This window comes from Electrophorus electricus, chromosome 2 (genome assembly GCF_013358815.1).
Source record: "Electrophorus electricus isolate fEleEle1 chromosome 2, fEleEle1.pri, whole genome shotgun sequence".
NCBI lineage: Eukaryota > Metazoa > Chordata > Actinopteri > Gymnotiformes > Gymnotidae > Electrophorus > Electrophorus electricus.
Window position 1 is genome coordinate 24,183,341 of NC_049536.1, and position 22,348 is coordinate 24,205,688.

Sequence of the window (22,348 nt, forward strand, 5' to 3'; positions counted from 1 at the left end):
TTGCTAATTAACAGGGTTTGAAAATGTAGGTCTTTTGGAAAGTGATCTTTTTAGCTTTTTTAAATTTAAACTTAAAGTGCATCAGAAAAAAGGTACTATAACTGAATGGTAAGCAATATAGATATGGAAATGAGGGTATTCTGATTTTCATTAAGAGTAAAAGTAAAGAAAAAAGTTTATTTTAGTAGTAAAATCTGTTTTGTTGTTGTAACTTACTACATAGAATACATTTGAATACATTTTAGGATACCTGATGTAAAAAGCTTTTTAAAAAATCTTTTAACTGATACTTACACTTTGATTAATGAAAGGACAGAATGAGATTCATGGACATTCCATTGGACTGAAAGTCTTTTCACACATAACTGGAGATGAACAGTCATTTAAATTACACAGGCAGTAGGAGATAGACAATTCAATCCCCTCTCCTACCCCTTGTGTGTGTGTGTGTGTGTGTGTATGTATGTGTGTGTGTGCATGTGTGTGTGTCTGAGATTGTGTAGGATCAGATGAACTGCACAAATGCAATTTCTTGGTGGATGATGAGGGTCTATGATTGAGTTTCAAGTGGTGATGCACCCCGAGACTAAGATTTGCAACACATGGAACTTCTCTAACATTTCTTTCTTATACCTTGTTCACTTCATTAATCTCAGATTTTTTAATTTGCTCTTTTCTATACACTGTCTTGTTAACATACTGCTCTATCTTCTCTGTTTCCTCCTGTCCTCCCTTTCTTTTACATCTCCTTCCCTCTCCTCATCATCTTTCTTTCCTCTATTCTATTCGCAGCGACCGTAAAATCTGCTAAACTTTTTTACAGGAGTTTAATGTTGTTTCCAATTAATATATCAGATCTCAGATTCCAATGGACAACTGGGCTTCAGACATTTCCTCAGATTAGTTTGTTTTAATTATTTAACCATGGTTTCCAGATATGGTTTCCTGTACAGTGGTAGCTCAGTGGTTGGGGTATTTGACTAGTAATCTAGAAGGTTGACTAAAAGGTTGCCAGTTCAAGTCCTACCACTGCCAAGTTGCCACTGTTGGGCCCCTGAGCAAGGCCCTTTATAAATTGAACTCAGTCATAATTGTATCGCTTTGAATAAAAGTGTCAAATAAATGCTGCAAATGTAAATGGACAAATCTAACAGCACTTAACTGTGGTTTGGCTCCAGAATTATCAAATGATTACTGTTAAGATGATGACACAGGCTGTGTTCGCTGTAAATGTCTTAACATACCAGGAACTTTATAAAACATAACATTTATAGGCTCCAGCAGATGGCGCAATGAATATGGGAGTTTAGCTAAACTCACATGGTGCCACAATGCTAGGCAACGACAACGCCAAACAAATCCACGTTTCTGGTACATTTCGACCCGAAACATTTGGAAACAGAACAACTTTTGTGGCATTTTATGCTTAATTACATGTTGCAAAGTGAAGATTTCAAAACCACAGCGTTCGTATCTAAATAGATACAATCCTTTTTTTCCCATATGATCATTGATTGTTTCACTTCAAAAGAATTTTGATGGCCGGGAAGAAGAAAGAAGTTAGTTTACAGGTAACCCATCTTGATTCTGGGCAGAGTGTGGGTAGTAGGCGATATATTACCGACATATTACTGCCTTGAAAATTAACTATATTTGTACATTTTATTACTAGTTATATATTATATTTTAAGTTTATCTATCTATCTATCTATCTATCTATCTATCTATCTATCTATCTATCTATCTATCTATCTATCTATCTATTGTATAAATATATAATGTATAAATTATAGGTGTCGATCAATAATGACGAGCAATGGGGAGAAATGCTGACAACGAATGGGTTAACAGGTGAGTGGAAATAAACAAACAAACAAACAAACGGATGATTACAGAACAAAGCTGTTTTATACGAGGTAAATATTAAAGTAACTGTTACGCATTTCAGTACAGCAAAGCCAGAGTTTTAGAGAGATTATAGTAGAGATTGTGTAGAGTAGTAGATTAGTAGAGATTATGGTCCCTCCTAAAATTCATGCGTGTATTTTCTAAGGGTTTAGAGCAACTATATGTGGAAAAAGACCTTTTGTTTTTATAAACTCCTACTCAGCTAGCCTTATACTGTTTACCTTAAACTGAAACTCTGAAACTTCCTCCTATTGTGAAGTGCCTGATTGCTGTATGTTTTTGTCAGTGGTGGATGTATATCAGCAGTGGTGTGGGCCCTGTCGTGCTGTCATCAGCCTGTTCAGAAAAATAAAAAATGAGCTAGGAGACGACCTCTTACACTTCGCTATAGTAAGCTAGTAATAATATTTACTCAGAATAATTGTTGAAATTGATTTCTTTAATACATTAAACTTCCTGTTATTTAATCGTTATTTGAGAGTAGCTTGAGATGTAGTTCTAAATCAACTAACCCTAATTTATGCAGTTATTTTACACCAAATTTGATCTTTTAGTCTTCGAAGATGGTTTTTCAGTTCTGACCACACTCATAATGTTCATTGTAAGGAAAGATACTATTATGCTTTTGATCTCTTCAGGCAGAGGCTGACAGTATTGAAGATCTGGAGAAATATCGAGGAAAGTGCAAGCCCACCTTCCTGTTCTATGCTGTAAGCTTGTGAGCAGAGAGTGCTTTGTTATTGCTAAGCTGTAATCGAGTGGTGGCAATGGTTGAACTCGGCAGTCTGACGTGGAGCTGGCGTCTGTGCAGGGCGGGGCTCTCATAGCTGTGCTGCGGGGGGCTAACGCTCCACTCCTGCAGAGAATGGTGGTGGAGGAGTTGGCCAAGGAGAAACAAGTGCTGGAGCAGGGCATGGCACGCACTGCGGTGAGCGCCACTGCAACGCAGAATCTCAGACTGACCCCACAAACACAAGTCCTGGGTTCTAGGCTATTGCATATTTGTCTATATAATGTAATATGCATTTTTCCACATTTTTCCACTTTACAGGGTTTTAACTCCCATGGATGTATCTGGTTAAATGAAATGTACAGGAAGTAGACTTTATTTCCTGCAAACGTTTTTAATGTATTTTCTCAGGTGAAGGATGATGGACTGACAGAAGAGACAGAAGAAGAGGAAAAGGATGCTGAAGTCCATCAAAATTATGAAGATGTTCTTGGTACTCAAACCTCCTGGGGTAAAAATCATATCTGGTCAAATGATAATGTACAGTGATCACCACACTTTTGCACCCTCTCCACCCCACAGTAGCTGTGAACCAGTCTTACACAGTGGCGATCATTAAACCAGATGTTGTTGCACATGGAAAGACCAATGAAATCATTTTGAAGGTAAAACATGGATAGAACAAAAGCTTATTTATAATAGCAAGTGTTTATTCTCCCCACAAGCATGTTTTAGCAGCTTTGCATCATTATGTAACAGTTACAATGTAATTTACAGTATAACCATGAACAAGGGTGTCTGTACACAACCTTTTTTTCTCTCAGATACAGGATGCAGGCTTTGATATTCTGGCCCATGAGGAACGCACACTGAGTGTGTCAGAGGCTCGGGAGTTTTACCAGCACCGAGCAGGCGAGGTATTGTGATGTAGTCCGCACAGAATATTGCCCGAGAGCCCTATTAACCAGCTGCCTTATCACTCTCTACAAGGTACATTCAGCTTTTCGGGACGCAATAGTGGTTTAGAAATGATGGATCACAGTTACTGAACGTGCTTTGAACTTCATGCAGCCTCAGTAGGACAGCTTTATTTGTTACACCACAATTTTTAAAAACATTTTTAAGTGTGGCATGACCAAATTCAACCTCTCTCTCTCTGATTTCTGTTCCTTGTGGAAGTACTCTGCGTGGGAGTCTAAGAATAGAACTGCTGATTTTGTGCACGCCCTACTTGTTCTGCTTATGCTGCAGAAATACAGAGCCGTATGGGACAGAGCCGAGGGTTGTTTTGAACATATAACATCGTGTAAATGCCTTATGCCATGTGTATGTGTATTTTTGTCTCCAGCCATACTTTGAGGAGTTGGTGCGATTCATGTCTGGAGGCCCCTCCCATGTTCTGGTTATCGCTAAGCCTGAGGGTTCTGATGATACCATCCCAGCCTGGCGGGAGTTCCTGGGCCCCGTGGATGTAGAGGAGGCCAAGAGAGAGCATCCAGAGAGGTAGCATACATCTCATCATTCAAATCTGAAAGATTTATGGTTAATGCTAAACTGTTTTATTGTCTAGGAATGGAGCCTCTGACAAAATGGTAATGCCTCAGAAAGTCTCATAATCAAATCTTCTGAGCCACTAATTAAGGCTCCATGATAAGTATTGTTTATTAATCAGTATCTCAATATTGCCCTACCCTATGGAGAGACTTCGCTTTTCTACCACATGGACCCCATGTGATAGGAGAGTCCTGAGGCATTTGTAGCTATCATCTAGGTCTGTTATAAGGCCTTGTGGAAGTTCATTCCCTCTGTCCTATCACTTTTCCTCTTTTTACTCTCAGCTGACCACACTTTGGCCCAAATAACATTCCTGTGTCCTTTATATAGATCCTGGTCAGGGGGAGTAGCGAGTAAATATCCTTGTCCTGGGTCAGTGTCTAATGTGTCTGGGTGGCCTCTCTGCCACTGTTAGGTGCATAACTTCACCGGCCTACACCTGGTCCTGTAGTCTCACTGCATTAGTATATAATAGGGCTGCACAATACGAACAAAAATATTATATCACAATATATAAAGATTGTGACATTTTGAAATATATTAAAAGACACAGACGTGACTCACTGATCTGATATGCTTAACAATAGGCCAGTATCATTTTTTACCAAATGTACCTCTTGTTGGAGCTTGTGAATGCTGTGATTCATCTGCATTTCTGAGAAAAATGCTGTAATTTGTTTGAGAGGTCATTTGAATATTGCACCATTCTGTGATATCAGTACTGTAGTCCCTCCATAGTCCCTCCACAGGGTAAGGCATGTTCTCTATGTGATGTACCACTAATAGATAGTGGTATCAGCAAAATAAGACAATCCCACCAATGGTATGAAAAAGCGGGACTGAAGGCACTAATCATGGCAGCACAAGATGTGCTGCTCGAAGCAGAGGGACTTCACATCAGAAACGACAGAAAATATAGTCTGTGCACAGATACCTCTGCAATAATCCAGCACAAACACCAGTTGCAGGATACAAGATAGTGGCAGGGAAAGCATATCCTTATTGATATAAACAAATTGCAGGAATCATAAGCAGGAACATATGCAAGGAAAATGTGTTGGCCAGGCTCAATTCCAAATGAAAGAAACCACAGAGAGTGGTGGAGAACATCGGATAATATCCCCTGGGACCTCCAGATCCAGACAGATAAACAAGTAGTGGTGTACCAACCAGACATCGTGATAGTCAACAAGAAGCAAAAAACAGCAGTAGTAATAGGTGTGGCAGTCCCAAGTGATGGAAACATCCAAAAGAAGGAGAAATTGGAAAAATACCAGGTACTGAAAGAAGAAATGGAGAAAATGAAATGTGGAAGGTTAACACCAAGGTTGCCTCAGTGGTGATAGGGGCACCTGGGGCTGTCGAGTGGAGGAGTGGCTCCAACAGGAATGACAACATCAATCAAAGAGTGCAATGCTAGAAACAGCAAAAAATACTGCACTGCTCCCTCAAACCCAGGTGTTTCAGACAGAGGTTCTTCATCAGCTGTGCAAGCACAGTGCTGTAATATATAGGGTTTCCCTATGGTTTATTAGTAGGCTTTAAATATCTTGTGGTTGCATTATAGGGAAAAGCTGAGAACCAGCAGTTGTGTTCTTAGAGAGCTGAGCCATATTGCTTTCACAGATTTGTGTGTTAACTGCTATAACTATGCATCCTGTGCTTATTGTCAGCTTCCCCCTTCCCTCTGCTCTCGCTGAGAACCAGCAGTCACACCATCTGCTATCCTCCTCTCTCTCTCTCTTCCTCCCTCTCTCTCTCTTTTTGTCTTTAATCCACATACTTCTCTTTGTCTAACTTTTCTTCTTTCCACTAACTCCCCCTGCATCCCCATCTGACTCTCTTTCCACCCCCTCATCTCTCTCTTCAACTTTGTCTCTCTATTCCCTCCTTTCTTTTCCACATTTTCTCTGTCTTATCCCACCCCCACCCCCATCTCTGCCTCCTTCACTCCGACATATCTGCCTTGTCCCCCCCCCACGGTCTCTCTCTTCCCTCTTTCCCCTGGCTCCTCCAGTCTGAGAGCTCAGTATGGAACGGAGACCCTCTTCAATGCGCTGCATGGCAGCAGTGACGTCGAGCAGGCTGGCAGGGAGCTGGCGTTCTTCTTTCCCAACTTCAGGCCAGCGGGGTCGGACCGGCGCTCGGGCCATGCCGGGCCGGAACTGAAGCCTGTGGAGAGGACATTGGCACTCATTCGGCCTGACGCAGCCAGAGAGAACAGAGGCATGTGCCAGAACTATGTCTGTGGTGCACGGAAACGAAATGCAGACCTGCAGGCACACCCATGCAGAGAAGGAGAGCAAAACAGAGAGAGAGAGAAATACAGACACCTATGTAATTTAGCACTTTCCTGGACTGAGTACAACTAGAAGTTGCATGATTTTTGTTTATTGGTGTTCCTATAATTTAAAGCCTTGCAATGTGTTCAGGGAAATTAAAAGTCTTGTAAAAGAATGATCATTCATAAGACACTGATTATGAAACTGGGTCGATTTTGGTTTCATACTATGTTGACATTTCTAACTGTGACAGATTTCACCATTTAAGTGTGCTGAATGAAAACATGTTCTTGTGTTGGCAGAGGAGATTCTAGAGAGGATCCACGAAGCGGGTTTTACGGTGGCCATGCAGAAGGAGGTGATGCTTACAGAAGAGCAGGTGTGTCACTTCTACAGTCATCTTCAGCATGAGGCATATTTCCCTGCCCTACTCACAAACATGACCAGGTAGTCAATTTTCCATACCTTAGCATTAAGAAAACAAATCATCACTAAAACAACGTTCTGTGATACAGTGTTATGTATAATGAGGTATGTGGTATTGTGTGCAGTGGCCCACTGTTGGCTCTGGCTTTGGCAAGGCAAGGAGCAGTGCAGCACTGGAGGGACCTTCTGGGTCCCCAGGACCCCACACAAGCAAAACGGGAACAGCCAGCCTGGTAGGCACCATGGCTCCAGCTCATGCTGTGTTTGATCATGCAGTGTATCATCCTGAATTCAGCTGCAGAAACATACTATTTCAGAACAATTTCTGTGAATTCCAGACCCATGGGATTTATTGTGCATGATCTGAGTGTGAAGCCTTTTTTCCTTTTGACTAAGGGTGCCAGTAATTCTGGAGGACACTGCACATTCCATAACCAGGATACTGATGTACACATTTAAATATGATCAGTTTTCTATCAGTACATTTTCAAGTGCTCAATCTAAATCTGCGCAATCCTTTTGTATTCAAGTATATGTGCATGTTTGGTTCTTAAGCCTTCGAGCTCATTTTGCGGGAGAAAGTGAGAGTTTGAATCAGCTGCATGGAAGTGGGAGCTTGGAGGAGGCTGAGCAGGAAATCAACTTCTTCTTCCCTAAGGAGCACACACTAGCTGTTATCAAACCCGACACTGCAGAGGAACACAGAGGTAGTGTGGCAAGTACAGCCATACATCCTGTTATGTTACAGGTGTTAACATCTCCTTGTGCTGCATGGCTTCTATAGGCAAACTGTTAATATCAAGGAAACACAATCACATTTCAAAGGTTGGGAAGACAGAAGAAGCCAAGTCCTTATTGATTAAGCTGTTTTTAAGATGGTACTTTTACTACAACAACTTCAGACATGTCATTCAAATGGAGTATTAACATGGCTGATAAATGAAAGCTAAAATACACTATGTCATTTTGATGTCATTTTGATGTCATTTTAATAATTAAAATTTGAAGTTACTGATTTTCACTTGTTATTGGGTATGTGTGGCAAAGAAAGTAAAAGTACTAGAAATTATGGATTTGCTGTGCACTGTAGATATTCTGTATGGTTGTCTGGAATCTCTATATCAGTGTACAAGAATAGATGTTTATGCACATTTGTCCATCCTGAGGTTGTCAGGAATTTTATTCTGGGTTTCATGTTTGTCTGGATTTGCATGGCTGTCTCTTCCACAGAGGAGATCCTGGGGGAGATCCAATCCAAGAGCTTCACCATCACTCGACTGCATGAGATGGTCTTGTCCAGGGAGGTGGCTGAGGAGTTCTACAAAGAACACAGGGATAAGCCTTTCTTTAGCCAGTTAGTGGACTATATGTGCCGGTGAGCTCATACACAGACAAACTTAAAACCACTTTATTGTCCTAACAATTGCAAATATATACAACGTCAAATGTCAAAGCTTTATATTTTGTCTCACACTTTAGTTACTTAATAGTTCAGTGCGATTGTGTGTTCATAAAGTCCATATTTCAAACATGTGATAACCTCAAATTAAGATAGTTAAATCTGATTACCTGAAGTTTGCTAAAAATATGACTCAATTTACATGTCCATTGCAATTTGGTTTCAACATGCTGTATATTTAAATTTAGACATGTCAGTTATACTTCACTATTCAACATTTGCACATGCCTCTTAGCAGCAGGATAGGCTGATTCTCACTCCAACAGAATCTGATTGACATGTCTCATTTGAACACTTGTTTGATGATTATCAGGTCTGATGAGATTTTGTTAAGATCATGCTTATTTACTGTGATGGAAATGTCAGGTCTTGTACATAATAGATTAGTTATGTATATTATGATACTTTTTTACCTTTAATAAAAACAGATATACATATATAGAGAGTTTATTCTAGATTCTAGATTAAGGTCTTTCCCACAGTGGTCCATGCACAATGATGATTCTGACTAAAGAGAATGCGGTTGAGGAGTGGAGAGCCATGATGGGACCTACTGACCCCAGTAAGGCGAGAGAGAAAGCACCAGAGTCCGTGAGAGCCCGCTTCGCTAAAGACATCCTGGAGAACACCGTCCATGGTTCTTCCAGCGCAAAGCATGCACAGGAGAAGATACACTTCATCTTCGGAGACATCAGCTCAGAGAGTGAGGTCATCAGCACAGGGGAAGATAATGGGCCTTGTCCATTAGGTAAACTAATCAGTGGTCAAGAGCTTCAATAGCCAATACCCATCGGGCACTCCAGTGTATTTGGAGATATTTGTACAGTCCATTGGAAACTACTTCACAGCTTGAAATCGCCTACATCTGTGCTCTATTGGGCAAGATGTTTTAGGCATATTTCAAGAAAATACATTGTTTAAGGGTAAACAAACTACTTTTCTGGCTATAGAAGCAGAAGAAAGTTTTGCAGAGCTGAAGAACCTCCAGACATCAAGATCACCCTCATTTAGTGAACTAAGGAACCAGACTGAGCCAAGCAGTGAAGGTCAGTCTAGAGAAGAGTAAAAGAATGTTTTATACTATATCAGTCATTTGTACTGCTGGTAAAGAAATGAACAAAGTCTGTAACTCCATTTAGTGAGCTTCTGCAGACTCTTACACTGTCAACACAGGCTCATTTGCAGGTCTGTTCTTAGAATAATGTTTAGGGACAATTACTTAATAAATTGTTTTTACCATTGATGTTTGTGCAGAAGTAGGAAGTACTATCCATTTGGACCCAGCAACAGAGTGCCAGCCACTGTCTCCTGATCTAAACATGGACTCATCAGAGCAGCAGGCAACACAAGAGATGGATGACAGTCATAATACAGGTCTGTTTCTCACTTTAACCATTGACTGGTCTGGTCTGGCTTTGTTCCCAACATAATCTTTTCAAAGATAGAACAGCCACCAGCCTACCAGTGAAGGTTTCTGTCATGTCTGCAGCTTAGTGAGACACTAAGCCTTGACCTCAGACTTCATAACACTTTGAGCAGAAACTCTCTGGAGCATTTAAATTCTGAACTAGGTTTAGAATGGTGTGTTTTAGTTGTAACAACCAGAGCCAGAACCAGATGATTGCAGATATGAGTAACAGAATTGTTTTTTTAATAAAGGGATTATCCAGAGGCAGATTTGTAAACTACGCAGATTGGTAACCACAGGGAAGGCAGCCAAAACAAAAGGAGCAGGCAAGAAGTTAATCAGTTATATAGCCTGCTGTAAAACGCACAGAGCAACCACATCCAACAGGGAATAGACAAAGACAATAACCATGCAACAAAATGGGCCAGAAACCCATTTGTATGCATGTAATTCTTATTGCAATATTTCACAAATAAAATTTTTTTTACAATTTTTTTTTTACAAATATAATCAGGAAGATCTGATGAGCTCATGACCATTGGAGAACTAATAGGTGAATGTTGGGAAATTAAGTCCAGGCTAGGGAGTGTGACAGTGGTTACAGTTACACTATATTGCCAAAAGTATTTGTCCACCCATCCAAATAATTGAGTTCCAATCACTTCCACAGCCACAGGTGTATAAAACCAAGCACTGTGGCTTGCAGACTGCTTCTACAAACATTTGTGAAAAAATGGGTAACTATCAGGAGCTCAGTGAATTCCAGTGTGGTAGGATGCCACCTGTACAATAATTCCAGTCATTACTAAATATTCCACAGTCTGTGGTATTATAACAAAGTGGAAGCGATTGGGAATGACAGCAACTCAGCCACACTCAGCCATAAAGTGACAGAGCAGGGTCAGCTGAAGCGCAGAGGTCGCCCACTTTCTGAAGTGTCAATCGCTACAGACCTCCAAACATCATCTGGCCTTCAAAGTAGTTCAAGAACAGTGCGTAGGGAGCTTCATGGAATGGCTTTCCATGGCCGAGCAGCTGCATCCAAGCCTTACATCACCAAGCGCAATGCAAAGCATCGTATGCAATGTTGTAAAGCACGATGCCACTGGACTCTAGAGCAGTGGAGATGTGTTCTCTGGAGGGAAGAATCATCCTTCTCCACCTGGCAAGCCAATGGCGAATCTGAGTTTGGTGATTGCCAGGAGAATGGTACTTGTCTGACTGCATTGTGCCAAGTGTAAGGTTGGGTGGAGGGGGGATTATGGTGTGGGGTTGTTGTTCAGGAGTTGGGCTTGGCCCCTTAGTTTCAGTGAAATGAACTGTTAATGGTTCAGCATACCAAGAGAGTTTGGACAATTTCAAGCTCCCAACTTTGTGGGAACAGTGGGGATGGCCCCTTCCTGTTCCAACATGACTGTGCACCAGTGCACAAAGCAAGGTCCATAAAAACATGGATGAGCCAGTTTGGTGTGGAAAAACCTGACTGGCCTGGACAGAGTCCTGACCTCAACCTGATAGAACACCTTTGGGATGAATTAGAGTGGAGACTGCGAGCCAGGCCTTTTCATCTAATATCAGTGTCTGACCTCACAAATGCACTTCTGGATGAATGGTCAAAAATTCCCATAAACACACTCCTTGTGGAAAACCTTCCCAAAAGAATTGAAGCTGTTTATAGCTGCAAAGGGTGGGCCAACATCATATTAAACCCTATAGATTAAGATTGGGATGTCACTCAAATTCACATGCGTGCGACAGCAGACAAGCAAATACTTTTGGCAATATAGTGTATCTTACTGGTGGGTTCCATGGCTAGGTATGACAGTTTAGAGGCTGCCAAGTTACCTTTATAAGTCTTAATATCACATGTATTGTATTTTAGTGAAAAAAAGGTATTGCTCATTTAATATCAATTTGTCAGATCAAACTGTAGCCCTCTGCAGGTATAGGTGTTCAAATGGTTGGTGATTGATGGCTGTTTAAATGACTCATACTGAATACATGCATATTTTTAACCTTAATTGTAGGACACCAGACACCCACTTCAGATCTACAAGATCAATTTTCTGATGCCTGAGAAGAGCAAGAGCAAAGCTGTTTCTGCAGCTCTGAAGACTTGTTTTTACTGTGCCAGTCCCCATAGCTTTAAGATCATCAGATGGTAAAGCAGGGATCACCCTGGACCCACATGGCAGTTCAGACAAGCTCAACATGATTGCAGAAATGTGAAACATTTAGGAATTTTCATTTGTAGTCTAGTTTGTAATCTAACCTGGTGTTTTTAACCTTTTAAGCCCTATGTCAACCATGTATTTCTTCCTATTCTTTGCATCCAAGTCATTAGTTTTATGTTTCATGAACACATCAGTGGCAACCCATTAGGTCTTAAGGGGTTTCTCCACTAGTTTAACCATCGCCACAAAGTTGTTTGGATTAAAACAAACACTTCTAAAAATATATATTACCTGTGGCCTGTTTTATAGGTTTATCTATTTCATCTGACAATTTTACAGATATTAGGTGTTTATGTAAAACGTTCCAAACAAATAACTGAAGGTAAACTAAAATGTAGAGCTTTATTATTTAACAGCCATATGTACAATAGTTACACTTACAATTTCCCTCCCATTTAACAAAAAGACCAAAGCGACACTTGCTCACTCATGATAACCAAAAGGGATATACTCATTATTTTGTGAAAAGATGAGCTTGGGTAACTTTAGTTGGTCTTTGGGTAAATGTCCCAACTTTAGTTACTTAACTCCAAGTACCATTTTTCTTTTTAAAAATTGCTGGTTATCAGCTGAAGTAGTCTTTATTATGCTTTTTCTTGCTGGTGCTTGCGGAGACGCGCTCCTGTTGGTGGGAGACTGAGCCATGGTGCTCCGTGTCCTCCCAGTCAGTCACAGCCTCCAGCAACACGGACTCATCCACATCCTCTTCTGAGAACGACCTCTGGAACATCTCAGTGATGCTCTGCTGCTTGGGGTCCTGAGAAATAAAAGAGCATAATTGATCTTCAGAGTCTTTTCAGGGTCAAACGTTCATCTGAGATTGTAATTGGGAGGTTACTTTTAGAACTTTTCAACTTGTAACTATATACATTAGTATACACTACAGCTGCTGTAATTAATGTTACAGTAAAAAAAAAAAAGAGTCAGATTTGGCCATTGAAGGTTGTAATCCCTTCATGTGCCCATGCAAGGACAGGGGGCCCTAGTAGAGACATTTGTTGATTGGTTAATACAGCCTGACCATGTTAAATTTTAGTTGCCTACAAAGGCCAGAACATGTTTTCTGAGATGTTTTTTTGTGTGTGTGTTCTTCAGTATTAAAGTGATGGTCATCATGAGGTAAATACAGTCAAGATTAAATATTCCTAAAACTGCTTATATCAATTTTAAATCCTAGATGTTTGTTTCAGAATTTGATTTACATTTATTTCAGTACTGCCATTATTAAACATATATTTACAGTTTCTCGATGGAATTTCAGTGTGTTGCCATCAGTCAAATATTGTATGTAAATGTAAATATTACTGTCCAAACCTTGCTGTGGAAGCTGGCACACACTGCCTTTCCCGATATATTGGACTCGGACAGGCCGACCTGTTCTAGGACATTCATCTTCTCCTGGATCATAGGCCTGGATCATAGGAAGAGAAAGTGTGATGGAGTCACAAATAAAGGGGGGCAATGCAGCACCTGGGGGCTAATGTTCTAACACAGGAACTAACACAGGAACTAACACAGGAACAGAACTTCAGAGTTACCAGAGATAGTCATCAGCTGTGCCTTTGGCTACCAGGTAGTGAATGTCCACACAGCTCGTTTGACCAATCCGGTGCACTCTGTCCTCAGCTTGGATTAATATCTATTTTAAAAAGAAAATGAAATTAAATTCAGCACAAAGCTAGAACACTGAGTTTGCCTTTTTGTGTCTAGTTTTGTATCCTATTATATATATATATATATATATATATATATATATATATATATATATAAAAAACCATTGTTTCCCTGAGAGCCCAGAGCCAGTTTTTGAAGGGTAGAGCTAATCAGAGACTGTATTTGTGGCCTGCAAAAGAGCTATGTGCATGGACCATTTAGCATGCATGAGCAGCCAACCCTGGCTTACAGCTCTGATTAAGAGCACTAGAGGGGTTGAGAGTCAAACGAAGGGCAGGGACATAAGGAATCAAATCCCCACTCGCCCGAACTACTGCCAGCAGAAGCACACCCACCCCTGGGTTCCAGAAGAGTTCAGCGAACACCACGAGGTCTGCCGCATGGAGGGTGAGGCCCATGTTGGCTGCCATGATGGAGAGCACAGCCACGCGGCACTGCGGTGAGAATTGGAACCTCTCACACAACTGCTGCCGCTCTGCTGAGGGAGTGGAGCCGTCGACGCGGATGTAACCAACCGTCTGTCAACACAGAACGTTTGAAAAGCACTTATCAGAGTATAACACTGTACTATAAGGGGAAGGGGGAAGTGTGCAAAAAAATAATTCCCAAGATGACGAAACTTTCTGTTCACTGCTTTCTTTTTCCATACATTCATACACTGCCCAGGACTTTCCAAACCCTTTGAGCCTATGACAGTTTTGGGGTTGCTGAGTAACTGTCTGAAAGATCCAACCTTCCACTCTCACCTTGTCAGAGAGGTGTTTGGTTATGCTGTCCAGGACACGTTTGTGATGCGCAAACACCAGAAACTTGTCACGCCCGCATTCCAGCATGTCTGACATGTACTCCCTTAAGGAAGGCACACAGCAGAACATGAACAAAACTGCAGACAAGCAGATCTACAGTTCTACATCTACATCTCTGGCACTTCTCTGACAGCAACAATACTTCTGGCTAAGAAAGGAGGAGCAGAAATTCTCTTCAACAGTGAAACATTACACTGCCCTATCACTCGGGCAACATTATCATTGTATGGCAACATGTGCATTTTATGCCTTACTGGAATATTTCTGAGTAAGCCCTGAATGAAAGCAGCAGCAAAAAGAGATACTCACAAGATTGCTCTGATCTTGGCTTCCGCTGTATGGTTAAAGAAGACAAGCAGAGCCTCTTTCTCCTGCATCTTCTGTAGACACACACAAAACCAAATCACCATTCATTCAAATGTGAAAAATATTTGAAATATATATGGGATATAAATTATTATACTATCAAAACAATACACCAAGTAATGATGGAAAATAAAAGATCACATGTATAATATACAATAAGACCAAAAATGTTCCAGAGAATAACATTAATATGATAAAGTAACAAATAAGAGGAATCTAGGGCCCTTTTGTTATTATGTGTGATATTTCCATTCTCTGGGTAGTATCCAGGAGTCAAATGTTTGTCAGACTGCCTCATCATTCTAAGGAGCACTCACATTGTGGCGTCTGCTGGCGAGATCTGTGGCTGCGGCTGAGAGGGCAGCTTTGGTGCGAGAGTCCATGCCATCTGTAGTCACGGTAACCACTTTGCGCTGCTTGGCAGGGAGCTGTGAGAGCACATCACTCTTGAGCCGCCTTAACATCAGAGACTCCTCCAACAGCAGTTTCAGCTCAGCCAGGTTAGAGGAGCTGGAGTAGTCCCAACCCCAAGGGAGCTGGAGGACAGGACACAGGGGGAAGACAGGGGAGGGAGGGAGGGAGAGGGAGAGAGAGAGGGAGACAAGAACAGAGGTGTGGCAATGAAGAGGGAGAGCGAGGGACAGAGGCGAAAGGAAAGGGTGAAGGGGAAGAGGGAGGGGAGTGGAGATAAAATGAAAGAGGGGTCAGGAAAAAGGAGAGAAGAGTGCAGGTAAGGCAATGGAAAATGCATCGTCTCAACAGCATTATTTAAGATCACATTCGCACTGTTTAGTTTAACCCACCACAGTGAGGTGACCATAAACAAACAAAAAAGATTAAAGCTTTGTGGGGTTTCACTACCTGCTTAGCATCACAATATCTCACACCGAACTCATGGAATCTGGGGAAGAGTGTGGGCTTCACAGCCAGGATCTGCGTGTAGAGCTCAGCGGGGCGGGACATGGCAGGCGTTCCTGACAGCAGGATCACCCTCTTAGTCTCCTGCAGTGTGCATCCAGGGAAGCACAGGAACGAATTCAACATTAACAGCACAGAACACATGGAGATAAAGTAGCAAAACAGCGTCATTTACAGGCAGCCTTATTAGATTGGTGAGCATTTTAGTAGTCTAACTGAGGCTTTGGGGCAACACAGCATGAACAAACATCGGTAACTAGTTCTGAGTAAGCACATGCTGTGTGCATGTATCCAACTTGTGTGCAGGAGTAATGGAGACATTCCTCAAACCTTCAGCAGGGGAAGAGCAGCCCTGCAGCGAGCTGTTTTAATGTTCTTCAGGAAGTGGGACTCATCCTGCGCACACACACACACGCACACACACACGCACAACACACACGCACAACACACACGCACAAAGAGTTCAGAAAGCACATCTGCCACTATTAAGACCACTTTCACTGACCCCAAGCACTGCTGCAGAGGTAAAAGGACAATATTTTGTGGGGTTTTTTTTGTTTGTTTTTGCTTTCAATATATCTTGTGAAATTTAATCAATATTTCAACAATGTGCAGTTTAAACTGAATGCTGTTAATATCAATATCTTCTAAAACTATAACTGTTAAGAGGTGACAAAGTTCACAGTCAAGAGCTACATTTCACGACCCCACCATGTACTAGACTTGCCCTTGCCTGAGCTACATTCACTGTCCAGCTGTGTAGTGTGGTGTGCGTGAGGGGAGATAATCAAGCAAACACACCATGATCAGCACACCAAAGGGGCTTGCTAACTGCTGCTTGTCCATTTTACTAAGCAGGTCATAACTGACAATGTTGACCAGCCCAGAGCAAAGGCTGTCTCGACCCTTCAGCACAATGTTGATGCTGTCCATTGCGATCGAAGGCAACCAGCGCTGGAACGCCTAATGCAGAAAACACACACCCACCCACCCAGATAGAGAGAGAGAGAGAGATAAACATACTATTTATATTCCTACAGCTCTATCTGTCTAAGATGGAACAGGACAAAACAATCGTCTCACCTCTGCCCATGTGAAACGTACAGAGGAGGGTGCGACTACCAACAGTGGCCACTCCTTCTGGTAGTAGGCCGCGATGCAGATGGCCTGCACCGTCTTCCCCAGGCCCATGTCATCAGCCAAGAGCAGACGCCCTTCTCTAGAAACAGCAAAGCTGCACAAGCAAATGGACGGTTTACAAATCGTTAAGAGGCTAGTTTATTTTATTGTTAATAAATACAATTATTACAGTCAAATTACTGAAATTATTCTCTTTTTTTTTTTTTTTATTAATGGATAAATGTAAACTTTAAATTCTGCAATATTTTAAATCTTTATAACTGACAGTTATGTTCCAGATTGTTTTCAATTGGTCAAAAGAAAGACTATATAATCACTATATGATTCCAGGGAGGAACTGCAGTATATTGTAGTTAAAAGATGTGGAGGTTGTAATAAATTGTAATGTAGTACACAAGGGACACAGCTGTTCAAGTAAAGGGGTACTTGGGTCTGTGTCCCCTAGGCTGGAGGAGTGGCTCCAACAGGTTCCATGAATGACAATGAACGTCCAGAAGTGCACAATCCTATAAACCATATTGGTCTGAAAACGGTGCAATTTATTTTGGCCAGTCAACATGTTCTTCAAATAAATGCTGACATTTGTATTTGCAATTTGGAAGAAATATTGTTGCTAATTTATAGAATATAATAACATTTTTCATTTTACTCAAATACATACCAATAAATAGTAAAAACAGAGGAACTGATCATTTTGCAATGGTCTCAATTTTCCAGAGCTGTATATATGTTTCACTGAAAAATCTATTTCAGAACTCATAAAAGAATCTGGACCTTACAGTAAAATTCTAAACACTGTGGGAAAACACTGAGATTGAGGGAGGAAGCGGTGGACACCTACTGGACGCCATGCAGCTGGAAGGGCATGAGGGAGCGGGTGAGCACGGGGTCCACCGCTGAGAGGTCGGCCGCAGGCACGTCGGCAGCTCTGACCTGGCTCTTCTCGAACTGGGAGGAGAACGTCTGCAGCACTGCCCGTGGTAATGGTTCGATCTCCACAGCTGAAATGCTGTTCACAGCCTCCACTGGTCACAGGGATCACATAGCAGTAAACAAAATAGTTTAGCTCTCATTTGAATTCAACATAAATAACTGCATAAATAGTATTAGGACTAATTATATCTTGTTACGCAAGAATCAAGTTAGTAATATATTAAGTGTCAGTAGTATTGATAACAAAAAACCAAATAGAAGTCAAAATTCCCCATTTTGGTGTGTAGGGTTTTGTATCTTGTTACAGTGATCATTCTCAACAACAAGCATTTTAAGGTCTTCTCAAGGCCATCTCACTGAATCAAAGACTCACTCAGCTTTCCATAATCCTCGAGCAAGAAACTCCATTTTCTTGTCTTCATGTCTTTAATGAAAGAAAGCAAGTTGGACCATATACTGGACTTTACAAAATCTTATTACTATTGACTTTCAAAGCATTTACAAGACAGAAGCAGTTTATAAATAACTTATAAAATAACTTACAAAGTAACCATTAATACCATTAATGGTAACCACTAACTGACATGTCACAGTAATTTTGTTTCTAAATAATCATCTCAAAGGTCTTAGCTATTGTGGCTCCCAGGCCAAAGCTGTCAAAAACAAAAGACTTATTCACATCTATGTATTAAGAATTTCAGAAAGTCACCATAATTTTTCGAGGGCATCTGTTTGAAGACACCAATAACATCTGCGTGGTAACCAACATCCACCTCTAGGCGAGAGCGGGAGATGAGGGTGCACCGGCCCTTTACTGTAGCGCTGGGCTTCTGCCAGCCCTGGCACAACTTCATGAGGGTCGCCAGAGCTGCTGCATCTCTGGGGCGGCTGCTCGAGGCATTCAGGTCCAGACCCTCCATCCCCTCCAGAGCTTTCAGAGACACAGAGGAGATGCCTGCTGCCTCCTCCACTAAGACAAGAGAAAAATCCACTAAGATCAACAAACATATAGTACCTGGAACATACTGAGACTATTACAAGAATCCTGGCAAACGCTGTGAAAGGTTACTTATACACATCTACCTTGTATGCAAAATATAAAAGACCTACATATTAAAAACAGTGATATTTTAAACGTGCAATGAAGACCTACTCAATTGCTTATAGTCTCCAAGGCTAAAGTTCCACATCTTAGTGGCAGGGTCTGTAAGAGAAGGAGCATTCCCAGAATGAGGTGTAATTAAAGGAAAAAATAAATCACAGAAACCCAATAACTGACAAAATGCATTTGGTCAAAATATATAAATTGAAATTTCTGCAATTTACAACAGCTTATATTTGATTGACAACACTGTTCATGTCTGCTTTAATTTGATGCTCTACAGGCACCTCAAACATGAGGGAGGGGACAAATAAAATTTTATATCAGTGTTTATTACATAGAATTTTGTTATAACTTGGAACAATGTTTAGACTCCTTTGATAAACAGACAGGCCACTAAATAAAGCCCTTGATGACGTCATGCTTCATTATCCATGCCTGCAATCCATTACAAAGAGCATTTTTGAAATACAAGCTATCCAAAGGCACAACAAGCAATAGTCCCATTTTTGGAAACTGAGTAAAGTAAAAATATTGATCCCCACCTGAGGAGCTCTGGCTATATTCTACACTGACTTTGGCCTTCACATTTATGGTATTTAGCTGACATCAAGTGACTTACAATCAAGACTGAGTACACTTTGAGCAATTGAGGGTTTAAGGGCCTTGCTCTGGGGCCCAACAGTAACAACTTAGCAGAAGTGGGGCTTGAACTGGCAACCTTCTGATTACTAGTCGAGTACTTTAACCACTGAGCTACCACTGCCTTTAAGCACATGAAAAGTAATAGTGTGTCCAACTGCACACTGCTACAGATCTGTTGCCATATAGTTCCAAGTTTTGAACACAGGTCCACTGCTGACCATGTTATTTTACTGGTTGGCCATTCTCAACACAGCAGCAACAGCAACATGATAGCGGTATTGTGGCGTGTTGTACTGATATGAGTGTTTTAGGCATAGCAGTGTTGCTAGAATTTTTACATGGACATATTAGCAAGATCTCATATAGCATTTTTAAAACTATATGTTTAAGAGTGAAGTCCCAGTTACAGTCTTGTTTGGCTTACCGTAGTTCCTCGAGGGTATGTTTTTGAACACTGCGATGAGCTCCATATGGTAGCCAACCTCAACTCTGAATCTCTCCTTGGAATGAGGTACACATCTCCCATGCACACACACACTTGGCCTCTTAGCAGGCACAGCAGAGCCAGTGTCTGAAGCTTTAGATCTCTGATTCTTTAAGGTTTGACCAGGAAGCTTTGTACTATGCCCGTAGAAACTACCAACTGTGGAAGCCTGTTTTGTTCCAGGGAAATGACCAGCACCAGATTTTAGCTCAGGGGGCTTGAAATGAGTTGAAGGGGCTGATGCCTGAGACTCTTCTTTTGAAGAGGGCCTTTTAGAAGTGGGAAGAGGGTCTATGACCTGAATCTGGAAGTAAAAAGCAATATGCATGTTTGATACAGAAAACATTAACGAATAACAAAATTACTTGGCCACTTTGTCAATTTGCGCATACCTGTCTTGTAATGCCCGCATTTCTTGCGGCAGACTTGATTTCGTAGTTCAAAGGAAATGTCGGTACGTATGTTGTATGTCTCCCGGCTGTATCTGACAGAAAACCCGTCGATGGGGAAACATGCTGAGATGTGGATGCTTTGTTCTGAGCAGAGACATGTGCATTTGATTGCGCAAGTCTCTCAGCTCTCCGTTCAATTGCTCGTTTTCTGTTCTCCTCGATTCTTTTCTGTTGTTCAGGTGTTAGATTGCTGGACATACCCACTACAATAGGTTATCTAGTTGGCTAGCTAGCTATATTTGCGCGTACTTTCATTTGCTTCAAAGTTAAGTGTTACTCTTCCTAGCTAGCCATATCAATACCGATGTACAATAAACGAACGCGAATATATTGCAGATTCAGCTATATTAGCTAGCGTTGTTAGGTACCTACAAAAGATAAGACGCAGAGACCTAGATGAATACGAGTTTTACATTAACTGTACATAGCTAGCTGTACGTGTTTAAATAAGTTTGTAACTTAAGCTTACGTTAGCTGTGTGCTATCTATCAAGCGAGAAAGTATGGTTAGTTAACGCTAGCTATCTAGTTAGCTGTTTATCATCTGTTACATTGAACAGCGGTTAAGAATAATTATCCAAATGTCACAAAATGATTCGTGTTAAGAACGCATGACGGCATGTTTCTGCGGCAATAAGTAAATGTTATTAATTTTCAAACTAGCGTGCTGCGCATTCTGTTAACTTTCTTTTCACTTAAGCGAGTCGCAAGCGGATATGACGTTGCCTAGTGGAGGTGTGACGTCCCTATTTTCCCCAATGTCCAAAAATGTTAGAATTCTCTAGGTGAAAACTACGAATATATATATATATATATATATATATATATATATATATATAATATTATAGACCTACATTATATTACATTTTAAGTAGACCAACCAAATTATTGGTGAGTTGTTTTGCTTTTTTTCTCTCCAGATATTCAAAATAGTTGTAGGGTAAAAGTTGATAAGCAACAAATTGATGGTCATGTATCTTAAGAAGAAAAGGAACCCGAGGAGTCGGTTAAGATAAGGTTAAAGGCCAGTTGACCCTCCGTGGTTAAAAGGTTATATTAAGATAAGAAAAGAAGAAAATAGCATCATAACCAAATTTAAAGATCCTAAATAAAATTGAGTCATACAAAGTAATTGTAAAACACCGTTTACTGAGAAATGACATAGTAGTAGTTGTTTGACTACATGAAACGAAGCAGTTTCCTGGGGATTTTTCAATAATTCAGTACAATTAAACAGATTCGTAAATTGGAAGGTGTTTTGCTGGACCCCTCTTGCATCACACAGGTCTGTGTGATGCAAGAGGGGTCCAGCAAAACACCTTCCAATTTACGAATCACACAGGTCTGTGTGACGTACTATGCTTGGGAGCTGTCCCGGGAACCATGGTGCTGAATCCGCAGCGCCAGGAAGACTGCAAATCAGAGCCAACGAGATTTACTTTTCTCCGTTTGGACATTGCAACATTTTTGTGAAATTTGATGTGAGCTCCGCAAACCTATCCGATAGAGCTTCACTCGGATTATAGCCTATTTCATGGCTACAACCTCCCGGAGACAGGCACGAATTCCTAAGTGACAAGGATGTGCAGATAGAATCGACTTTTACTGAAAGTACAGCCACACATAATAAAATTTAAAGTAGCCTGCGTAAATAATCTGAACGCTTCTCGCAGGATTAGATTTGTCCTACGTTTATTTGCACTGCGGATCGTTAACGGAGATGCTGCGGAGAGTCGCCTGCCTTGAGAGGAATCGCAGGCAGAAGTCCTGGAAACTATAGGTTTTTTAGCCATTAAGGACGTTTTGCTGTTGAGGTGCCAGCCTACGT

General features: G+C 41.1%; 2 protein-coding genes across 3 annotated transcripts; one reads left to right on the forward strand and one right to left on the reverse strand.

The window, feature by feature from the left end:
* Window positions 1-1,348: 1,348 nt before the first annotated feature.
* Window positions 1,349-12,545, forward strand: nme9 (NME/NM23 family member 9). The gene is made up of 18 exons (XM_027010857.2): window positions 1,349-1,571; window positions 1,794-1,851; window positions 2,195-2,298; window positions 2,547-2,618; window positions 2,720-2,836; window positions 3,050-3,131; window positions 3,221-3,303; window positions 3,463-3,555; window positions 3,987-4,141; window positions 6,210-6,418; window positions 6,777-6,921; window positions 7,026-7,133; window positions 7,456-7,607; window positions 8,131-8,275; window positions 8,842-9,107; window positions 9,310-9,405; window positions 9,614-9,733; window positions 11,795-12,545. The coding sequence occupies exons 1-18, from the start codon at window positions 1,539-1,541 to the stop codon at window positions 11,842-11,844; spliced, it is 2,088 nt and encodes a 695-aa protein (XP_026866658.2). The 5' UTR covers window positions 1,349-1,538; the 3' UTR covers window positions 11,845-12,545.
* Window positions 12,319-21,223, reverse strand: smarcal1 (SWI/SNF related, matrix associated, actin dependent regulator of chromatin, subfamily a-like 1). 2 transcript variants are annotated; one of them, XM_027010856.2, is made up of 17 exons: window positions 20,462-21,223; window positions 20,010-20,373; window positions 18,992-19,042; window positions 18,548-18,808; window positions 18,212-18,262; window positions 17,747-17,930; window positions 16,870-16,999; window positions 16,567-16,728; window positions 16,096-16,161; window positions 15,709-15,849; window positions 15,165-15,383; window positions 14,791-14,861; window positions 14,422-14,524; window positions 14,011-14,193; window positions 13,540-13,640; window positions 13,316-13,412; window positions 12,319-12,758 (listed from the first exon to the last, which is right to left on the reverse strand). In XM_027010856.2, exons 1-17 carry the CDS (start codon window positions 20,717-20,719, stop codon window positions 12,567-12,569), a joined length of 2,634 nt encoding a protein of 877 aa, XP_026866657.2. In that variant the 5' UTR covers window positions 20,720-21,223; the 3' UTR covers window positions 12,319-12,566. The 2 variants fall into 2 exon arrangements, with proteins under 2 accessions (XP_026866657.2, XP_026866656.2); XM_027010855.2 differs by having other exon boundaries at window positions 16,849-16,999.
* Window positions 21,224-22,348: the final 1,125 nt, after the last annotated feature.